Consider the following 20,532-nt stretch of genomic DNA (forward strand, 5'->3'; position numbering starts at 1 on the left):
GACAGCAGAAACTGGATGATCAGGTTTCAACTCTGACCTGCAGCTGTTGAGGGCTCTGGTGGCTGATAGGTGTCCCTTACAGCAAATGTAATCTAAGCCAAACACAATATCTGTCTACGCCATTGAGAGATCATCAAGTCATAACACATCCAGATCCACCATAACTCTGCCACGGCCCAGGGCCAAGCGAAGCCTGGTAAAAGCGTAAGGAACAGCAATAAAAGAATGAAGAATATTTAATAATTATTCATTAACAACAAAATGTTCATATTTTTAGTTCGCTTTTTCAAAAAGCCGACACTACAAACTCTCAACTTCCATGGGCCGGTTTGCAAATTGTGGCACATGTATTCCCATTCTCCCTTCCCCCAGTTTCCTACTTCCTACTTCCTCTCCATCCACACAGTTCAGTTGAGAATCTAATGAAGCTGAAACGCTCTCATGTTCCCAAAGGGCTACTTTAATGAGGGACTGCCCTTAATGTTTGTACAACTAGAAAAAAACAGCCACAAAAGAAATTTACCTGAAGTATTTTTGTATGAGCTAGTGCACTTGTGTCAGTATGTGTTGGGTACCTGTGTGTAAGTATGTAAGACATATCCATCAGAGTGCCAGTGTGCAGTGTGACAGTCGTAACCCAAAATAAACAGACTAAATCTTGGGTCTGGCAGAGTCGTGACCTTTGCACAAGAGCAATCCCCAGCAGCATTGTGCACCACACAGTGTTGCGCAAAGGCATGTATGCGTGTGAATGAATGTGTGTTTAAGGGTGTGTGTGTGAAAGTAACCAAGGAAATAATGGGCATTTGAACCAGGAACATCAGAGCAGAAACAACACACCATTCCACACACCAGAGGGTGAATCAATTTCAGAGGCATTCGATTCAAACCCATATCAGCTAGCGGCTGAACTTCAGCCCTCCACCCTGTCACCTCCTCCCCAGCTCTGTATGATGGATTACCATCTCTGGCAGTCTCAGAGGGTCTCAGAGAGAGCAAGGAAGGTGGGTGGGGGAGGTCAGTCACTACAGGGACACATTCATCGGAGGGGAGCGCTGGGTTAAGGAATTATGGTTTGACAGAGATCTGGGGTGGATAGGAGAGGGCAAAGGGTTCTCCAGGGGTCAGAGGATCCAATCCTGGCTGGACTCAATGGCAAGCCACCCTCAGAATGGAGCGGTCTACAGGGATTTCACTCAGGGTCAAATTTTTCGATTAATATTATTATCACTCACTTGTCCCTTCGTTCACTTGACAGCAAATAGAGTGGTATCAGACATATTCATCTATGCAGGTAAATAACACTCCTGCACAACAATTCAACATAGACTTAGAGTTGGAAACCCCATGTGTTAGGTTATCTACACACAACCTGGAGAGCAGATTAATAAACTTATAAAGTGGGGTACATTTTGAAAGATATGTTGAAGATAATCAAAATAAATCTGATAACTAAAAACTGCAAGTTGCGCAGGGCTTGAATAAATTACAAGCATAAGTCGATTTTAAACCAGAAATCAAAGTGCAATCCACCCATGAAAGCAGGAGCCTCTGAGCCTGTCTGTGTTTTAGGGCTGATCAATAATCAGCCTGCAGACAGATTTCAATAATTTACAGCTCAGTCTATATCTACAACTGTCTGATGAGAGTGAAAGAAGCAGCAAGATAAGGTCAGTTCATTTTAGAGAATGTGCTTGTCTGAAAGTGCTTACTTTTTACAACAATGCCGCCAAGCTTCTACAATTTAGGGACTCGATGTTAATGCAAAGATTTATTTTTCAGTCACTGCGGAGCGAGCACCCAGAGTGTGAAGCACGGGTGATGAGACATGGGTAGAGGGAGCAAGGAGAACGAGGAGAGAGGCAGCAAAACTCAGGCAGGCAGGAGAGACAAAGCAATAGCCCTGCATTGTAAGAGCAGAGAGGCCATCAATAACAGTGTCACTATAAAGAGAGAAAGAGGGAGAGAGTGAGGGAGCGAGAGTAGGGTGTATAAAAGAAACACAACAAAACCCGGTGCGACGGGTGCTTCATCTTGCCGGGCACTAATGGGCGTGAGAAGTGGCTGGCTCAGCATTCTCTGCTTGATGGCTCACTCCTCTGCTGACGGGCCGTGGCATCCGTGACGGAGCGCCACACACTTGTTTAATCCAGTTTATACACTTGAAGGTGACACAATGGTGGAAGTAGAGAGGTGGAGGGTGAGAAAAGGGGGAGAGCAAGAGACTGATAAGGGGCAGAGAAAGATGGTCAAAGGTCATCCAAAACTTGGATCTCATTAAGTGTTCCACCTCTTTGTTATCTTCCTGCACCTTCTCACCACGCTTTCCATCTTTGCCCTCAGCCCTTGCTGCACTCCTCCATTATAGCTGTCATTATTCAGCCACGGAGCGCCATGGTCAAGGTGTGCTATATTTCCCATCTTCAGCACTACACTCTCTTCCTCTGAAGGTAAGAAGGCAACACAGGCAGTCTATTTCCCTTGGTGGAGCTGGGGAGGTCAGAGCTGGGACACAAGGCCCGTTGAGGATAGCAAAAGTGCAGTCTCAGGATATATCATGTGTGTGTGTGAATGTGCTAGTTTGTGTGTGTGACAGTGAAAGGTCAGAGTGCTGGTAGTGACTGTTGTGTATTCCTATGATTTATCTCCCTGTGAGAGTTTTCCAAATTTCTGTTCCATTTCTGCAGGCCATTCTCTTTCCACGCACTGCATGGGAGTCAGGCTGTGGCGGAAGCTCCTCATTTGCTGGTGCCATCTGCGGCTGATAAAGGAGAGAACAATCTGCATGCGGCTGCATATGGCTGGTGAGAACTGTGTGTGAACATTTTGGAAATCGTGTGAGCAAATCCCAACAGATAACAACACCTCTTCACAGAGGTCAGCAAACTCCAGCAGCACAGACACAGAGCTGACACATTTAATCAGGGATTTTTCCCTTTCTCACAGTTTATCAGGTGAAGGTATTTCTCACACCCTCGCCTGCTCTCACCATCTCTCTTATCGCAGGACAACACTCTCACCTTTTCTGTATCTATCCTTTTTGCTTTTCCTCTGCCATATCATTACTTCTTTCTGCACTGAACATGACCACCTTCAGCAAGAAATATCAAAAGTGCTGTGTAATTAATAAAAAAAGTCATTCTGATTACTTTTTCTTAATATCAAAATGTACTGTAAAAAGGCGGAACTGGCCTCTCCTCAGCTGAGGCTCATGGGTACTGTAGCATTTAGACCCACTCGCCATGCCAAAATTACAGACAAAAGGTGATGCTCCAAAAACACCTGTTTGGAACATTCCACAGGTAAACCGGCTTATTGGTAACGGGTGAAAGTATCATCGTTGGGTATGAAAGGGGCATCCTGGAAAGGCTCAGTTGGTTACGAGTGAGGATGGAGCGAGGTTCACTACTTTGTGAACACATGATTACATGAGGGATATTACTACATGGGTAGTGGGTACAGGAACACTTTAGGAAATTGTTGTTGGTAAACAGTTGGTTTGCAAATGATTGCGTTCTGCTTTCATTATGTTTTACATAGCGTCCCAATGGGCGTTGTGAAACTGGGGGTCGTAACATAACCCTATCAGATCATTATGGCATCTGAAAGAGTCTTAGGGTTTTATGTTCAGTGATACTGAGGATATAGCTTAAAGAAAATTTAAAATGGGAATACAGAACGGGGAAAAACACTTTGCAAAACTGAGCCATTCAAGGTGCAGAAAAATCTAAGGTCATATTAATTGTTTTAGACTGATCCTCAACTCCCACCACGTAAACACACACTGATGTGCTGTGACAGTACAACGTATTTAAATACAAATTAGACTGTGCTCAGTTTTTGAGACTGTGTTTTATTTCCTAACGGCAGCATGCATCATTAATGTGCTGTAATGGTTGCATTGTTGCTGCTTCCTTCATTACCCTTCATTATTTCTCAAGGACTTCAGTGCAGATTAAACCTCAGCCTACCGGGGTTTATACGAGCGTGAGGGCAGGTGTTTGTGTACACTTCTGTGTGAGAGTGTGTGTGTCTGTTGTTTGTGTGCACTTGTCACTCCATTTTCTCATTTCTGAAATGGAATAATGAGTCCAGATGAGCTTGTGAAAGCCTCTGCAGTGCGGCTCCTGACTCCCCACCTGGCCTGCTCCTCCTGGCCTGTCCCTTTATTAGCTTCCCCTCATGCTGGACACAACAGGAACAGCTTGGTACCCTCCTCCTCTCTTCACCACTCACACCTCTCCCAACTCTATTTTCCTGCTAATTACCTTGTTGTACGAGCACCAAATGCTACCTAACGATTCACTTAATTGCAGAAGTGGTACATTAGATGATATCAAAGGACCTTTTTAAAAGTCATTCAATCCCATTCCAAGCGGCATTTAGAACAAACCCAAGTCATCTGTTTCATTTGTGTGTCATTTGCATTTTTAAAGGTTACAAACTGAACGAAGCAGCAATGGATACAGATTGTGCGCCTTCATTCCTTTGCAATGCCTCTCCCCTGAGACGATAACACACATTTAAAACATATGCAACCACATACATGTCAGAGGGCCAGAGTCGCATTCGACACTCAATTAGAAGTGCAACTGTTCACTCCTCATGCTTCTATCTGGAGCACTATGCATGTGTGTTACCCATCCACCTGAAAAGATGGGGCCAATTAACATTTTCCTTGGAATCCTATCGCCCCAGGTGTGCCTTGTCACACTTACATATACACAGATATCCGCAGTGCTAGCAATTTATTCAGCGGCGGCTGCAGCTAGCTTTTCTGACACAGGCTTCACAATGATTTATGAACCTGCTCATTGACCCAGTTTGTTCTGAAAAGAGAAAAGGGGGCACATCGTATATGCAGCATATCCATCCCATAGAGCTGGCCTGCAGTCAGTTCTGGAGAGCATGGGCGGAGGAATAAGATAGACAAAGCAGACTGCTCAGATACCCTCTGGGCAATACGTTTCTCTATCTTCTGCACTACAGGACAGGGAACAACAACTATTAGGAAATCACTTCCCAAATGCAGCAAAGTGATGTTCTTTATCATTATACTCACACTCCAGACACACACCATGGACTTATATCATAAGGCAGTTCATGCTCTTACCCACCCATTTGTGAACAATGTGTGTTCAACATCCAACTCGTAAAGGAGACATGTTTGAAAGACTAAGCAGTGTAACCGCACAAGTCCCCCCAATCTGGCCCACATTAATAATGCAGAGGCACCTCTCTGAGGCCTCTTCCCCCTCTTCCTCTCTGCTCCACCTTTCCTCCTCAAACAGAGAGAGTGGTGAGTGCTGCCCAGCTTGATGTCCAGCATGCAGCAGCGCAACTCTGCTCAGTGGACACTGAGTTCAATCTGTTTCAGAGCTGCAATTCAATTATCTCACCAGGGTCCTGCTCAACCACTCGTGAATGGAAGGGGGGCAAAGGTGTGTTCAATACGAGAGAGGGAGGGAGAGAGGGAGGTAGGAGACTCAGGGTGGGGTGGGGGGGCAAGACATATCATGCACACAAACCCAGTTCAACATGGATATAGATTTAAATGCTGCTTTTTCTTGTGCGATTAGCTATGGCTTTACAATCACTAGACGGATGTCAGGACCTGATAAAGCTAATCACTGCAGTAAGCCAATGCAGTGGGATTTAGTACCCCACCCCCTTCTGCTCCCCCAGCCCCCCTGAAGACCTGGCTGAAAGAGAAAGCCAAGAAAGCCCAGGGCCCAAAACAAACCGGGCATGAAGCGCTCCACAAAATGGCCTTCTCCTCACTTTGGGATGTCTGATTGCCTTATTTCTGGGAAAATAAAAATACACAGAGAAAAATACACTCCCAATGGCAATATCTTTCTGTTGTATAATTGATCATCACCTCATTCTTATTGTCACTGAATACTTACTATTTATGTAATTTTATAAGTAAGTGGAACATTACTATTTCATGTGTTAGAAGACAGAAAAACACTACTGTGTATTGAAGGGAGATGGAGTGAGAGAGAGCAGGAGAGAGAGTTCACTCAAACAAAGAAAATAGCACGATGGCAAAACAACAATGGAGCTGTGCTGATTCTGTCCACTCTGGTGCTCTAGGCCAGACACTTGATTGGGTCAGACACCAATCCTGCAGATCAGCTTTGGGACATTCCTACTCAATATCCATCAGATTACTTGCCATTAAAGTTGCAACAAGTCATTAATGTCTTATTATAATACCTGCCTGCATATTATTTCTTTTTCCTCATCTCCTCCATTAGCTGTGAAGTAGCTCTGAGGGCTTTGGTCTGTTCATAATGAAATAATTCATATTAACAATATTCTACTTTAATAAAACTTCCCTGCACACGTCACAACACAATCAAGTGACTGTCCCTGTTGAACTGCTCTTGAGGCACCAGCACAACCATTTCCTACACCCACACACCATCTCAATCAGTGCAACACTGCTGTCATTCTCAAACTATGAGTGCCTCAGGTCAGGTCAATGTCGGCAAAACTGTGCCAATTAGCATGGGGCCAGCATCAGTTTACCTATAAATGGTATTGGAAGGTCTAAGGTGACTTTGGTGAACTATTAAATGTAGATGGGGTCATTAGAACTCATTTAAAGATGTTCCCCTCCCCATTGGTTGGTTCGTCTATGAAAAACTAACCAGGAAGTCCAGTTAGGAAGCTTATTCAATGCCAAGAGGCCGCATGCAGGACATTTTTGAATGGTAAGCTATTTGCGTATATATGCACATTTGTTTGGCGAGTACAATGTGCTGTCTAATGATTATGGTGTACTTTTTTGTCAGAATGGGAGGTACAAGGTACAGAACTGTATCCTTGTTTGCTCAGACTATGGCCTGAGGCTTTGACGTGAACCTCTCTCTCTCAACCCCAGTATCACCCTATCATATGTGTCTTCTTATTTCTTCACCTTGCAAGCTCTTGCTTATCCCTTCGTTCATGGCCTCCTGACCTGTCACCCATCAACCTTTAAGCCACTCAAGCAGTCAGTGCCTCTATTCAACCCCCTCTGCTGTTCAACCCACATTAAATTAGAGAGAGCACTCAAAATAAAGACTAAGAAGAAACAGTGTGAGAAGGGAAAAATAAAATAATCTGGAGACTTTATCAATTTTTCATGAATTTTCATTTAGACTGGGAGAGCCCTCTTACAGCAATCGATAGATCAAGCTTCGGTCACGCAGTTAGCACCTGGGGGCTGCTGGAAGGCCCTCGGGGAGGCAGGGGACTGGATCAGAGGCGGAGACCAACCCCCTCCTCTCCATCACACAAAGTCCATTTCCCAAGGATCACAAACCAACTACCCATTCTACTACCACTGATCATTGTAATCACATTGGAAAACAGTTGAGGGTCCTCTTTACTGTGTGGCAGATAGTATTTCTGCTATCTCTTCTGCTCATTGTCAAACATCTATTTCGTAAAAGGTTTACTTGTTTTATGTATACGAAGGAGAATGAGAGCTTCACGTTCTGCTAAATTGCTGACAGAAGTTAATTACAGCTAATGCTACAATGCCTTGAGAGTTCATGTCACTTTTCAGGATATGCGATTCAAAGTTTCCTCTTCACGCCAAATCACACAAATCAAGTGAGGTATCCAAAAAACATCTGTGAAAATGACTAAAAACACATTGTACAGTGGCTGAAACCCAGGACTATGTTACTAAAAGTACCACCAGTTAAAACAACATAAGCACTTAGAGACTTTCCACTCAAACTTATGGGCAGCTGAGGTTCCTGGGAGCCACTAAATAGGAAGGCCAGCCTGAGCCTTCTGGGGGCCGGGGGCTCATCTTCAAAGGTAATTTGACCCAGAGCTCAGGTTCTGCCTGTCAGTGTTCACCAACACAGGCCAGGCGGCCTGTGTCAAGTGTCCATCAGGACTTTGATCTGTGCCTGACGTTCAACCCCCACCCATCTGTGAGAGACCCATGTCTGCCATGCCATCATGTCCCTCACATATAGTCTGACAGTAGCTAAAGGCAAAACTCATTCTGCACAACTTATTGTGCCAACAAACAATGTCACACATAGTAAGATCACAATGGAACTTAACTGTACCTTTAAGACCTACAGGAAATCATTTTAGTCTTTTAGGGAACACCAAAAGCAAGATCAAATCAGCTCTTAAGATAGTGTTCTTTTAAACTTTGATTTGTTTAATGTTATTCCCTCCAGTCCAGAGAATATAATTTTCTATTATGTATGAATGGGGAAAAAAGATTGCAGGAAACATTCAATTAGCATCGCTAAAAGAGGAGAAATTAACAAGAGATAGGACAGAGTCCTGACTTACATGCTACTTCCAAAGATGCATTTCGGCTGACAGCTTCTCCCAGGTAGTTGCGGGCCACGCAGACGTAGGCTCCCTCATCCGGTTTGCTCCGTCGTCCATGAACGATGCGAAGGAAGAAAAGCGAGCCACTGGGCAGCAGCATGCGGTGAGAACGTGGGTCATCTTTGTCCGTTTCCACCCGCTCTCCATCCTTGTACCACTCCACTGTCGGAGTTGGCCGTCCCTCTGCTTTACAGTTCAGAGTGGCGGGCTCCCCTTTGGAGACAATCAGGTCAGAGGGGTGCTCCACAATCCGGGGTGGGGAGTCCTCCTGGCGCAGACGGGATCCTGGGGGAGAAAGAGGAGATGCGATTAATCACTCAGGAACAGCATATGGACTTTTAGCATTGTTTTAGTTTGATATATGAATATAAAAAGGCCTGCTTAAGTCAATAGCCTCTTCCATTAACATAATAGCCAGCAGGAACAAGATTTGAAAAATAGAGAAAACGTGGGGTAAATTAATAAACACAACTAAAAGAAACAGATCACATGTCCAATCTGGCTGGGGAAGACCTCAAGATACCACAGGAGCTACAGGATGTAGCTCAGGTCCAGAGTTTATCTTATCAATGAAAACACAAAAATATCTGCTGCTGACCTTTGTTCCATGACAAAAAAAATGACATAAAATATACATAATATATAGTGGAATAATAAATATACAATAACATAACTGAAAAAACAGTAACATTTAGAAACAAAACCATGAAGACATACTACAATTTTCACTTTGACATAAAAACCACCAGGATTGCAAAAGACAGACAACTGCAAAAAATGAAGTATGGACTAACTTAATATTGCTACAATCTCACTGAAAATAAAACAAATGCAGAAAGCCAAACATCTGGGAGAAATCATGAAAACAGCCAGTGCTCTGCTAAAACTTGAAAAATATCAATTCAAAATCAGGTGCCAAAATCAACACTGCTGGGCAGCAGAACATAAGAGCTCTTTTCCGTAGCTTACTGCCACTGCTACCCAGACATGGATAAGCAGTGGAAAATGGGTGGATGGCTCTAACTAATAGTTAGCGCAGCTTATCTTAGGTTAGACGGGTGTAAAAAAAAAACATGTATTGGACCCTTTAATCACCATTTCAGGCCAGTGAAATAGCAGCCATCTGCCCTTCTCAACCCTATCTGCAAATGGTTGTGGGGAGTTGGAGCTATGGGTGAACGGTGAATGCAGACGTGCAGTCAGTTTACATCTGAGCCATACACACACCCGAATTATATATTTTGCTTTCAGTGGGGTGCAAATAAGTAAAACAGTTGAGTCCACTGTTGTAGAAGCGTACATGTGATGTGAACATGAATGCCAGGGTCTAGATTGATGTCAAATGCTAATCCCCTGTGGCTGAAAACCTTGGCCTACTCCCTTTTATTAGGGCTTGCAGTGGGTGAGCCCTGGGAGTCTGGCAGCTAAGATAATGCTCCCCGAGTCAGGGTGCTCTGTGTGTCTGTGCCCAGGTCTTAACCACAGAGATAAGATGCTGTAGGCCACACACATGCATTTACATCACAGAGGCCCTGGGAACCATGCAACAATCAAATAGTTTGATCCAACATCAAACAATCAAAGACACAGTAAGGGGAATGGAGAATAAGGGAAACTTTTCCGACAGCCTTTTCTTTATCCTCTTGCTTTTGAACCGCATTCAATACCCCATCAATAACTCTGATTCAGTTGGCAGCCAAATGTTAACCAGTCAGTGTTGCTTTGAGGAGAGCGCAGGGCTCTTTGTCTTAAAATTAGTTGTTGCAGGTGTGCGTGTGATTGAGCTGAGTTGATGACTGTGCCCTTCCCCGGGGCAGTGCAGCGGGGTAATAGGACGATGCCTGCTGCACAGAAGAGCAGTGTACCACATACGCCTTTGTGCTTATGTAAGGACTAATTCCAACATGGGATGGAGGCAAAACAGCAGAGGTTCCAGCTCTTTGTTTGCCTGGGTTTGCACATGTTCCACTACCCCTTATACTTAAACCTCCCAGGGGAAACCAGGTCACGCTGTACCCTGGTCTTTTCTGCCCAAGAGTCTCTGGGCAGAAGGACAGGCGCAGTTCGAAACCCACTGATCAGCACAAAAAACACTTCAAAGGCTGTGTGGTGAATGTGTGTGCACACATTTACACACACATACATGCAAAAACACTCTGTGTTAATGTGTACTAGTCCATCATTTGTCTTAAAAGGGATCAGACATCAGACAGTGGCATATTGACCCCTGAACAGGAGGTAGTCTGTTCTCCCCTCCTCCTAATTTGGGCTAATTCCCTCCATTTCCCTGTCATTGATTAGTGATCAGGCCTAGTGTCTTGCTCTAAGTGGGGCCACAGAAAGGGGTTTGTAGTTGAGGGGGTAGTGATATCCTGCTCCCAGAGAACATGATCTAATCTCAATGGCATTAAAACCAAATATGCAGTGTTGGTGGTGGAACAAAAACCTATGTTACTGGCAGTTTTTAACCCAATTACTCTCACCAGTGGGCAGGTAACAGAAATCTAGCAAGCAGTCAGTTTCCCTGTCAGCACAGGGGCAGAGGGGCAAGTCTGTATTCTGGCAGTAAGTGACTAAATAAATGAAGCAGTAATTAACACTGTGACATTGATAAATGGTGGGGAAGATAAAGGACGGACACGGGGACCCCCATCTCCCTCAGATGGAGTGTCAAATGCACATTTATTCTTATCTCATTGGAGCATCTGCTTCACTCATAATCCACAGGCCCTGCGGTGGCTTTCCACTAAGGCCAATGCGCATGCACAGCACTAAACTGGGGCGACTCCATTCGATTTATATCAGTCTAATTTCTTTAAATCCAATTTGTATTCCAATCTACTGCCGTCTAATCACTTAAACCTTGAGTCTCCATCTGCTCTCCCTTTTCCGGTGGAAATGAACACAGCAGATGCCTCTACAATTGTCCTTTCACTGCCAGAAAAAGCTGAGCCGGGCACACAGAGGGCCAGACGTGACTGGTCAGTGTCCTTCCTGAGCGGAGGTAGTCAGGTGTAGAGGTAGAGAAGGTTAAAAGCACATCCATATGCCATGGAATGTGTTTTAAAAGAGGCACATCAATCTCATTACTGGGTAACCTCAACATGGACACCCAGCCTGTTGTTGGGCAAGCTTCACTTTCAACAGCACAAACTAAAATGTTTGTCCATTCATGTGTGTGTGAGAGAGAGTTTTACTGTGGCCTCATGTGGCTCCCATGTCCTGGAGAAGTTTCCCGAAAAGATCAAATAAAAAGAGTCATGTACAGTAAATCCCCATGGCCCGGCCATCAGACCAAGCTCCTGAAGAAGTGAAAGTCAATTTTCAGCTTCCTATTGGGCCCCCTTTCTCACTCTCTTTGCAGTAAATGGGCTTTCTGTTGCCCTTTTAATGCGATCATTGGTGCTGTGCAATCAAGTGCTCTCTGATCTGAGGCGAGTGCACTTCACTGGGTCTCAGGGCACACGCTCCAATCAAAATGCTGTGTTTCCCCCTGTCTGCAATAACACCACCATTACTTTTCAGCACTGCTGCGCAGTCATCCACTCCTGAAGGAAAGCAGGAACCAGAGAACAAACAAACAAGCGCACAGGCAGAGAATGAAATCAGAGAGGGATTACTGAACCAGAAGCTGATTCTTTTCTGCCTTTTCTTTCAGTCTGCTTATGTCAGCTTCACTGAAATCGGATGCAATTTTCCAACAGTGCTATCCAAGAAAAGTGTAGTTTTGTAGCATGCTATCTCACTCTGTAGTGTTTTTTTCTATCTTCCAGATATCACACTTCACATTTATCACTGACAAATAACGAAAGACATATAAAAGTTTAACACAGTTAAACAAAAATAGGTAAAACTTGGTGAAATCCAGGATAAAAACACCACCTCATATCCCACTGACCACACACATAGAAGGCGTCTTTTCTATTATCTTTGTCACATATTTATTCATGTGTGCAACAGAAGGTCAGGCCTTTGATGATCTTTCTGTAATTATTTTTATTAGCTCCCAGGAGAAATTCTAGCCCACCAACCAAATCAATACCCAAACCAGTCTCAGCCAGAGCATAAAAGGAAGGGCTCCCCAAAGAGATATTAGTTATTCTGCCAACAGACATGTGCGCTGATCACAGGTAACCAACGGCAACCTCAGACCAAGGCGAAAAAAGTTCCAGTCACTGAGGCTCCATAAAACATCAAACATGAAAACCAAGGGCCCAGGCCAAGACGCAGCAACACTGTGATGTGGATAGTGCAGTGGCAGCGGCATTTCAGGCAGAAAGTGCTGAAACCCGGCGAGCTGGGAGAATATAAAAGTGTACCAAAAACAAAACAAAAAAGAAAAATGAAAGCCTGAAAGAAATTTCAAAAGGAATGAATTATGCATTAGATCCTTGTTGTCCATTGTGAAATATATTCTCCCCTTTGCTTCCCTCTTCTCCTGGCTCTCTCTACTTCCCCTCAACCTCCCACTCCATCTCCTTCTCTCTATATATCTCTGCCTCCCCCTCCCCAATATCTCTCTGTCTCCTTCACTTGCTCCCTGTCCTTTTACATCCCCCCCTCGCTGCGAGGGTGACACAGTCATATCCGTCATGTCATCAAAAGGGAAATGTGAGACAGCAGCGGGGGGGAACCGGGGGTGGCGACAGAATGATGTTACTGGTCGCCCTCGCCTCTGCACTGGCCTGCCGTGACACTTGCAAGCGGCCCGTTCTACACCCAAGATTCATCTTCTTTACGGTGGGCTGTCAGTGGCGTCACAGCACACGAGCCACACTATACCGCAACACCAGACATATAGCTCATCTCAGTGAGGTGTCGCCGAAGACAACCGGGAATCCATCTCAGCCCACCGCGTACAGCCAGCCAGCAAAATCCTCAAAGTGAAGACAGAGAAAGTGAAATAAAGGGTGTTCACTGGTGGCGAGCAGATTATTTTGTTTCATCTTCTGTTGCAAGAGAGGGGAGTTGGAGCTAGCTAGGTAGCAAGCTCACATGATGGGCTCTGTTCCACCTCAGTGCTCTGCTACTCTACTGTCCCCCTCCTCCTCCTCTCTCAAGCTACAATCTATACTCTGAAAGCAAACACAAGGGTAATTCTAGGAGCTTCTCTCAACATCTCACTGCATCCATGCTTGCCTCCCAACAAATATCAGATAGAATTCCACTCTGAGTGTATTTCGGGCAGTGGTGTGTTGGGGTCATATTGACTCTGCTTCTGTGTATTTGCCCTCTCTCCCCTATGCAGTTGGAATATATAAATAGATTGCTGTGGGAAATAGAATATCTGATTTTGCTGCAAAGGGCCGATTCACATAGCTTGCATTTCAAGCAGTTTCCACCTTGTTTTTCTCTCTGAGCGACTCTCATCTTCACTCTTCATTATACTATTAGTAGCCATGAACAGAAAGGCTGATGTTTCAGCAGACAAGATGCCTCAGAAGAGCTGAGACTTGAAAGAAGAGAGTGGAGAAATGAGGAAGACATAGGGACAGTTTAGACCTCTTTGGTGAAGTGCAATGTGTTGATAAGGGTGCTGTTGCTCTCTATATATGGGATGATTAGTGTAAGGAGTACAGCAACAGCTCTGTGGGACTGTAAGGCCACTGGCAGAGACACTAAACTGTGTGATGCAGATTAAATGATTTCCAATAAAGAGCCATTCAAGCATGTCGCTCGCTGCACCACCCCACCTTCCTCAGTCGTCTCTTTTCCTGCACATCCTTCTGAGCAGCCTGTTCTTAACTGCCTCTGCTTTGGACTATGGCACTAACCTTGCTATTGAAGATGTGTTTGTGTGTGTGGAAAATCAATGATTCAAATCCCAGAACAAGAAGTAAAAATTAAAGAGGTGAACTGAATGATGAATAGTCTCCCCTTCCTCGTGGACTACTGCAGAGGAGCCCCTGACTTAAGTTAATGTCCATTTGCTCCAGTCCAGCAATGATCATCAATAGAAAAATATGGCAGGGGAGCACACTTTTCTTTGATCACTTTAATCACTGTAAATGTGCTATAAAATCATATAAACAAGCAGCAATTTGTTATGTTGGTGTTCTCCAAATACATATCTGTGTCTATGTGTGCCTGTGAGCAGGGTGCAAAATTTTACTTTCACAGCAATTCACTTCCTTCAAGTGTGTGCTACTCTAAACAGTTCCTACTGAGGGAAGTGCAATGAAATGAATGGCATCAATTGATTCTCCCTCAAGCATTGTAATCTCTTTACTTGCATTGCTGAGCTGGCTCAGCGCATTGAATAGGGCAAAATAAATAAGTGCTTTATTGCTTTAGAAATGAAGGCAAAGGGGAGGGGAGGGTGGAGGAGGAGGCCTTCAGGTGTCCATGATACACTGTGTTGAGAGATGAGTGGATAATTGGAGGTGCGCCATGGGTGCTGACCTGTTGTGAACACATTGCAGTGTCCCTGCATGTCAATGATGGCAGTCACCACCTCCAGCCACTCACTGGTCATGAGGAATAAGAGCTGTAACCACACAACATTCAAGTGACGGACTCAGAGGGCAGAGCGAGGTAATCAAATGGCCCTCATAGCTCACTGTTTGTGTGTGTGTTTTTTTTTTTTTTTTTTAAGGTACAGCATACCAAGTCGAGATTTATGAAATTTCTATTCCATGGGACACTTCATCTGGTCTGGCTTAGGGTGACAGGGTCAAGGGTGCAAGCAGTAAGTGGATGAAGGACTTATTCAATTTACTCAGCCCCATAAATCCAGGTTAACACAAAAACAATGGGCTGTGATGGTTATTAATGGTGCTCACAAACACATTCACACACATGCACTCACTACATTTCATAATTCTACCACTGGCTGGGTGTTACCAGGGCTCTACATGACAAATGTCTGTGAGCAGCTCTCCAGAAAAATCATCACCATCCTGGAAGTGAAACAGGAGAGTTCAAACGTTCAAGGATGCGATTAAGGCTTTCTTCCTATCCGCCGCAATGCTTGTGACACTTGGCTTGTGCCACGTTCCACACTGAGACTTCAGCCACAAAGCCAGTCTCACCAGGAGCCATTATATACAGTAAATCAACTCGCGCCTGGTCATGGTGGATCGGTTTACAAAGCAGTCTGGTGCCATGTGTGTGCAGCAGGCACACAACAGGAACTGATTCCCACAGCACTGACATACAAGTCGCATTACTTATCAAATCATTATGTACGTATTAATGTGATCATCTTTCATCTTATAATGAGAATGCTGTGAAATCAGGCTGCTTGGCCTGACAGTCATTATTTTCAATTGAACTGTTAACATAATTTAGCATATTACAGTATATTTTAGCACGCAGACAGACTGATTACACAACAGGGTTATTTAGAAATAGATGTCAGGAAACACTATGTCTTATTACCAAATAAGGCAAAATCATCATATAGTTGTTGCAATTCATAAAAAGCCCCAACAATATGAGCACATTAGTGCTCATATATTGGGCCAGGGAGCCAGCTTGACAGTACTGAAAATACTGAGATGGCCTCATTGACATGCAGGGAGACATCAGTCTGTTCACCTCCTTGGACGATCTCCAGGTTACTGTAGTTTTCGCACTAAAACACTGGTTTGGTAAGTCATGGTGCATAGTAAGGAGTCCATGCACTCTGATACGGTGAGATTCCCCAGTTAGTTGCAGGGCAGAAAAGGTACCAAGCTGTCATGGCTGGGTGATCCATAGACCAGGCTGGTGATGAAGATGGTGGAACAAGACACTTATTCACTGGCTCCACCATTCTGAGCAGCACTACAGCTGCGCTGGACAACTGCTGTGTGTGACAGATGTGTGCTTGAGTGTCATGCTCTAGCTGTCTATCTTCACACATCTCACACTGAGAGACAGCTCATGCATTTTTATCACCAGGCCTGATCTCACTGGTGAGACGCATTCAGCTCAGGTACAACCATCACACAAACTCTTTGCAATGAAGAACAAGGCGGCCTGTTATTGGCTGAAAACTCAAAAAAGAAGGAATGTGATCATGGCCAGAAACACAACATTAACAGGTGCGTACAACACAATGTATGTACTGTCTCCTGAATGGCTCCTCTTGCAAATCAACCACAGAATGCATTTGTGCATTTCTCTGTGTGTTTACAGTGTGCACATGGGCTCACACCCATGAGCATGTGTAGTTATACAGTTGTTATGTACTTCTGTGAGTCCTTCAACGTTGACATCCCTCCCTTCCATCTGAAGGTTGCTGCGAGACAGCCAACCAGAGGGCAGAGTGAGGACAATGGGATACAGAGTAATTAGGTGCTTTCCCAAATATGTCATTTTAGCATAGCATGCGACATGAAAACACTCATAAGGCAAACATGTTGTCTCTTACGGCAAGTTTAAGGCATCACAGGCTCGCGCTGCACTCTCTTCTCACTGCATTTTGGCATGCTCTTAAGATAATCAAGTTTTGTAGAGATAAGAATACTCATCAGATCCACACTCCTACACAGAGGCAGTTTGAATTGTAACTGCTGGCTGGGTATTTACCATTGATCAATAAGGGTTCATTCCCTATCATCTAATCATCAGGGATTATATAACAGTAATTAGATTAACGTTTTCTGTCTGTTGGCCTGCCTAAAACCTTTAATCGGCTGTTGGCAAACAGAGGCAGTGAAGGAATAGAGCAAGGATTATATCTGTGTCTAGGGGCCCAGAAGGGAAAGCACAGGTGTGTATTCTGTAAGTACAGGTGTGTGAGACAGGTGAAGGCCCTGGCTGCTTGCTTATCCTCATAGCATGCTCAATTCATCATATCACTCCTCCCCAATCCTTGCCTGTACACACACAACCACTATACTGCCACCGCAGGTGTACAACAGCCCCCTCAGTGTTTGAATTCCACCCTCATGGACAACGGCAGCGACGGATAGTTAGTGTGTGTGCGTGCGTGTATGTGCGAGTGAGAGATGAGTGAACGAGACGGGCGCGAGGAAGTTTGGAAATATAAATCTATGAAGACAGATACTTATCCTTTACTGCCGCCTACCTGTTAATGTTCAACCTGTACCTCCTCCTGTTGTAATCTCTCATCCTCTTTTTGTCTTTGTTTCTTTAGGCGAAAGCATCAAGGCATTAGGGCTTTTTCTGCTCTGTAAATGTCAGCAGCATGCTTGGCTGGGACTTAATAAAGCAGAGGTAAACCAGGGAAAAGTGGTATTACCTCCCCTGAATTCTGCCGGTCTTACAGCAAAAGCAGCCATGTGCATTGTCTGGCGCTGACATTTTCTCCCCCACTTCTGCACTATGAAAACGTAGAGGCATTAACCAGTATGATCCCAAAATGTAAAACAGCTGTGAATACTTTTATTTTTGAGTGATCACAGATCAGTACTTTGGACTTAATAGAAGTATGCAGAGCTCAGAGTCTGTTCTCTTCTATCCTGAGCTTGTGGAGTTGATGGCTGCTGAAATGTGATCCACAGAGAAGCCAGACTTGGCTGTTAAAATATCATATGAGTTGACAGGCCTTCATCACTGGTCAAGTAACACTTATTACTCACACACACACGCACACACACAAGGGCCTGTAAGCTGATTTTCATTGGACAAGTGTTCACCTCATTCTTTGTTCCCTGTTCACTCACTTCCTCTTATCATCACTACCTTTGTCTTTATTCTGCACTCATTTTTGATGTTAATCACAGAATAAACAGCAGCGCTCTCTGATGCAGAGGCAATCCGCTGCCTTGACAGTGATGAGACCGTGGGAGACAGTAGAGATAGCTTCCTGTAGATCTCAGATGAGGGTTCATCATTACAGCAGCCCCATTCCAGCAAATGAACCACAATTACAATAACGTTGCCTAAACGCTGCCAACTCGAGCAGAACAATCACATTTGGGGCGAGACATCACAATGGCTCTTACACAATGACCTCAGCCTGGCTCATCATTCACCTAGACTATTTTAATCTGGGCTTACTTTCCATTATAGGGCAGTACTTTAAACCTCTCTCATTCAATCATGACCATCAACAGAGCTGTTAGTCTCCGGGTGCTTTGGTAATAAAGCCTCATCTCGCCATTTCCCTTTAAAAGATTGTGTTGTTAAACAACTCTTCTCTCAATTTTTAGATTTGATTACACTCATTCCACTTCCCTCTCCCCTCCTCCTTTCTCCCAACACATACACAACCACTTTCTGGGTTTGAGTTTCTCTTGGCTCAGCATTGATGAAACCACAACCCTGCTGGCAGATAGAGAGCTGCGCACTGTCTAAGCCACCGAAGACCCCAAGCGACTGTCTCCATGGCCTCTAAGACAGATTCAAGTTGGACCATATTTCAGCACCTCCCAGTGTGTCACCCAGGATGGATGTGATGTCACCAGCTCCTACATCAGACACAAGCATGCAGGAGCTCTCAGAATAGCACAGGGTCAGGAGTGCATGTCCACTATGCAAAGTATGTTCTAATCCAGCTTCAAAAGCAGCACGGAGCAGTTTAAGAGATAACCATGCAGCTGCTGACTGGTGTATTCCTGGAAATGTCTTTGAATGCAATCAATCAGATTCTTGCAGTCCTCTCACAGGTCTCAGAACAATCCCCCTCTCCTCCAACCCAGGCAACAACACCCAACACACACTAAGCTTCTCCCCCGACACTCTCTCCATCTCACCTTTTCTCCCCTCTCCTACACACTAGCAGTATTAATCACACCACTCTAAACAGTGACTGACGCCATTCACAAGGCTTGGCTTTGTTGGCAATGCTGCCCAGTGAATACAACTCCAGACCTTTTTGTCTGCCTAAGTGGACTCTTAGAGGAAGCTCCTCCCTTTCCAAGGACCCTCAGATTACCTCTGAAAAGGGCTGGGTGATGGGTGGGCTCTGCAGGGATGGAGGTGGAGGCAAAGAGGAGGGGGGTGGAGGGTGACAAGCAAATGATTGGGAAGATCCAGTGCTCCCTGGGAGTTGTGCACCCTCTCCCTCTGGACAGCCAGCAATGCCATCAGCCACTGCTTAGCAACCAGTGGGTTTGGCTGAACACAGTGAAAGACACCAAAAAAAGGTAAAAGGAAAATATTCAAATCCCAGCAGAAAGGGGACTTGATTTGCTAACTGCAGAAGGCATGAGGACTGTTTCAGACCCTAAACTCGCAGCTGTGAAGAACAAAAGCGGGAGTTGACAGGTGAAAGAAAAGAAAAATGGGGCCTTGCAGGCTCTTGCATTCAGTGACAACAAAAACTCAGCTTTACATTCTGCTAAGTTGTACAAACAATACAGAGCAAACACGTGTGAATCATCGCTCACATCCTGGTGCTGATATAATGTCTGTGTGTGTGTGTGTGTGTGTGTGTGTGTGTGTGTGTGTGTGTGTGTGTATGTGTGTGTGAGTGTGACTGGTCAGAAGAATTATTTCTTCATTCTATGATTATGAGGCCCTCTTTGTGCAGGTGTGTGCGTGTAAGAGAGAGACAAAGGTGAAAAGGTGTGTCCAATTCAAAAAGTAGCACTAAAAATTCAATCACACAAAGGTTTCATGCATTTTATAAGCAATATATCTCAATCCCTGCCATCATTCCACCAGTCACAGGTTGGACCAAATCACGATTTCTGTCATCTACGCCCTCCTTCTCTCCTATTTTGATGATTGATGTGAGTCATCACATTAAGTCTGCCTTTGAAGCCGTTTTAATTCCTCTGTGAAACCGGTCCTCCTGTAGGTCAGTGCCTCAGAATCCCATGAAGCCTTGTAAAATCACTAAAAAAAAAGATGCTGATTTAGCACTCAGCAGCAGACTGGATGAAGAGGACTGAGGCTTTTGGCTGCAGAAATTAAACAGTACCAATCTCATTTGCATCATTATTAAAGTTTAATCAAACAAATGGGAATAATAAAGCGGGACACTGCCCCATCTTGGATTTAAGCCGGCTTACACCACACAACTGCAGCACTGAAATCCTAAAGCGAAATGACCACAGCAGTACCTCTACGACAGTGCAGAGGCAGGGCGTTCACAGCACATTTGCCAAACACCTGCAAGCCAGTGAACCTCCACCCACACGACTTAACTTTCTGTTGTGCTAGACTACTTTGTCTTTCATTTGTGCCGTCTGAATACACACAAATATTTGGGATTTGTTTGCTATTAATGATAATTACAAAAAAAAAAAAACCTTGAACAAAATGCTGTCCACATCT

At 44.6% G+C, this 20,532-nt stretch overlaps 1 protein-coding gene across 4 annotated transcripts in view; it reads right to left on the reverse strand.

Moving 5' to 3' along the window:
- robo2 (roundabout, axon guidance receptor, homolog 2 (Drosophila)) overlaps positions 1-20,532 on the reverse strand; it is a 257,943-nt gene that overhangs the window by 137,606 nt on the left and 99,805 nt on the right. For all 4 annotated transcript variants that reach the window (XM_070971053.1, XM_070971051.1, XM_070971052.1 and 1 more), the window contains exon 2: positions 8,317-8,643. In XM_070971053.1, coding sequence (XP_070827154.1) covers positions 8,317-8,643 — 327 coding nt within the window. The remainder of the gene's footprint in view (positions 1-8,316; positions 8,644-20,532) is intronic.

The sequence above is a fragment of the Chaetodon trifascialis genome, chromosome 9 (assembly GCF_039877785.1).
Source record: "Chaetodon trifascialis isolate fChaTrf1 chromosome 9, fChaTrf1.hap1, whole genome shotgun sequence".
Taxonomy (NCBI): domain Eukaryota; kingdom Metazoa; phylum Chordata; class Actinopteri; order Chaetodontiformes; family Chaetodontidae; genus Chaetodon; species Chaetodon trifascialis.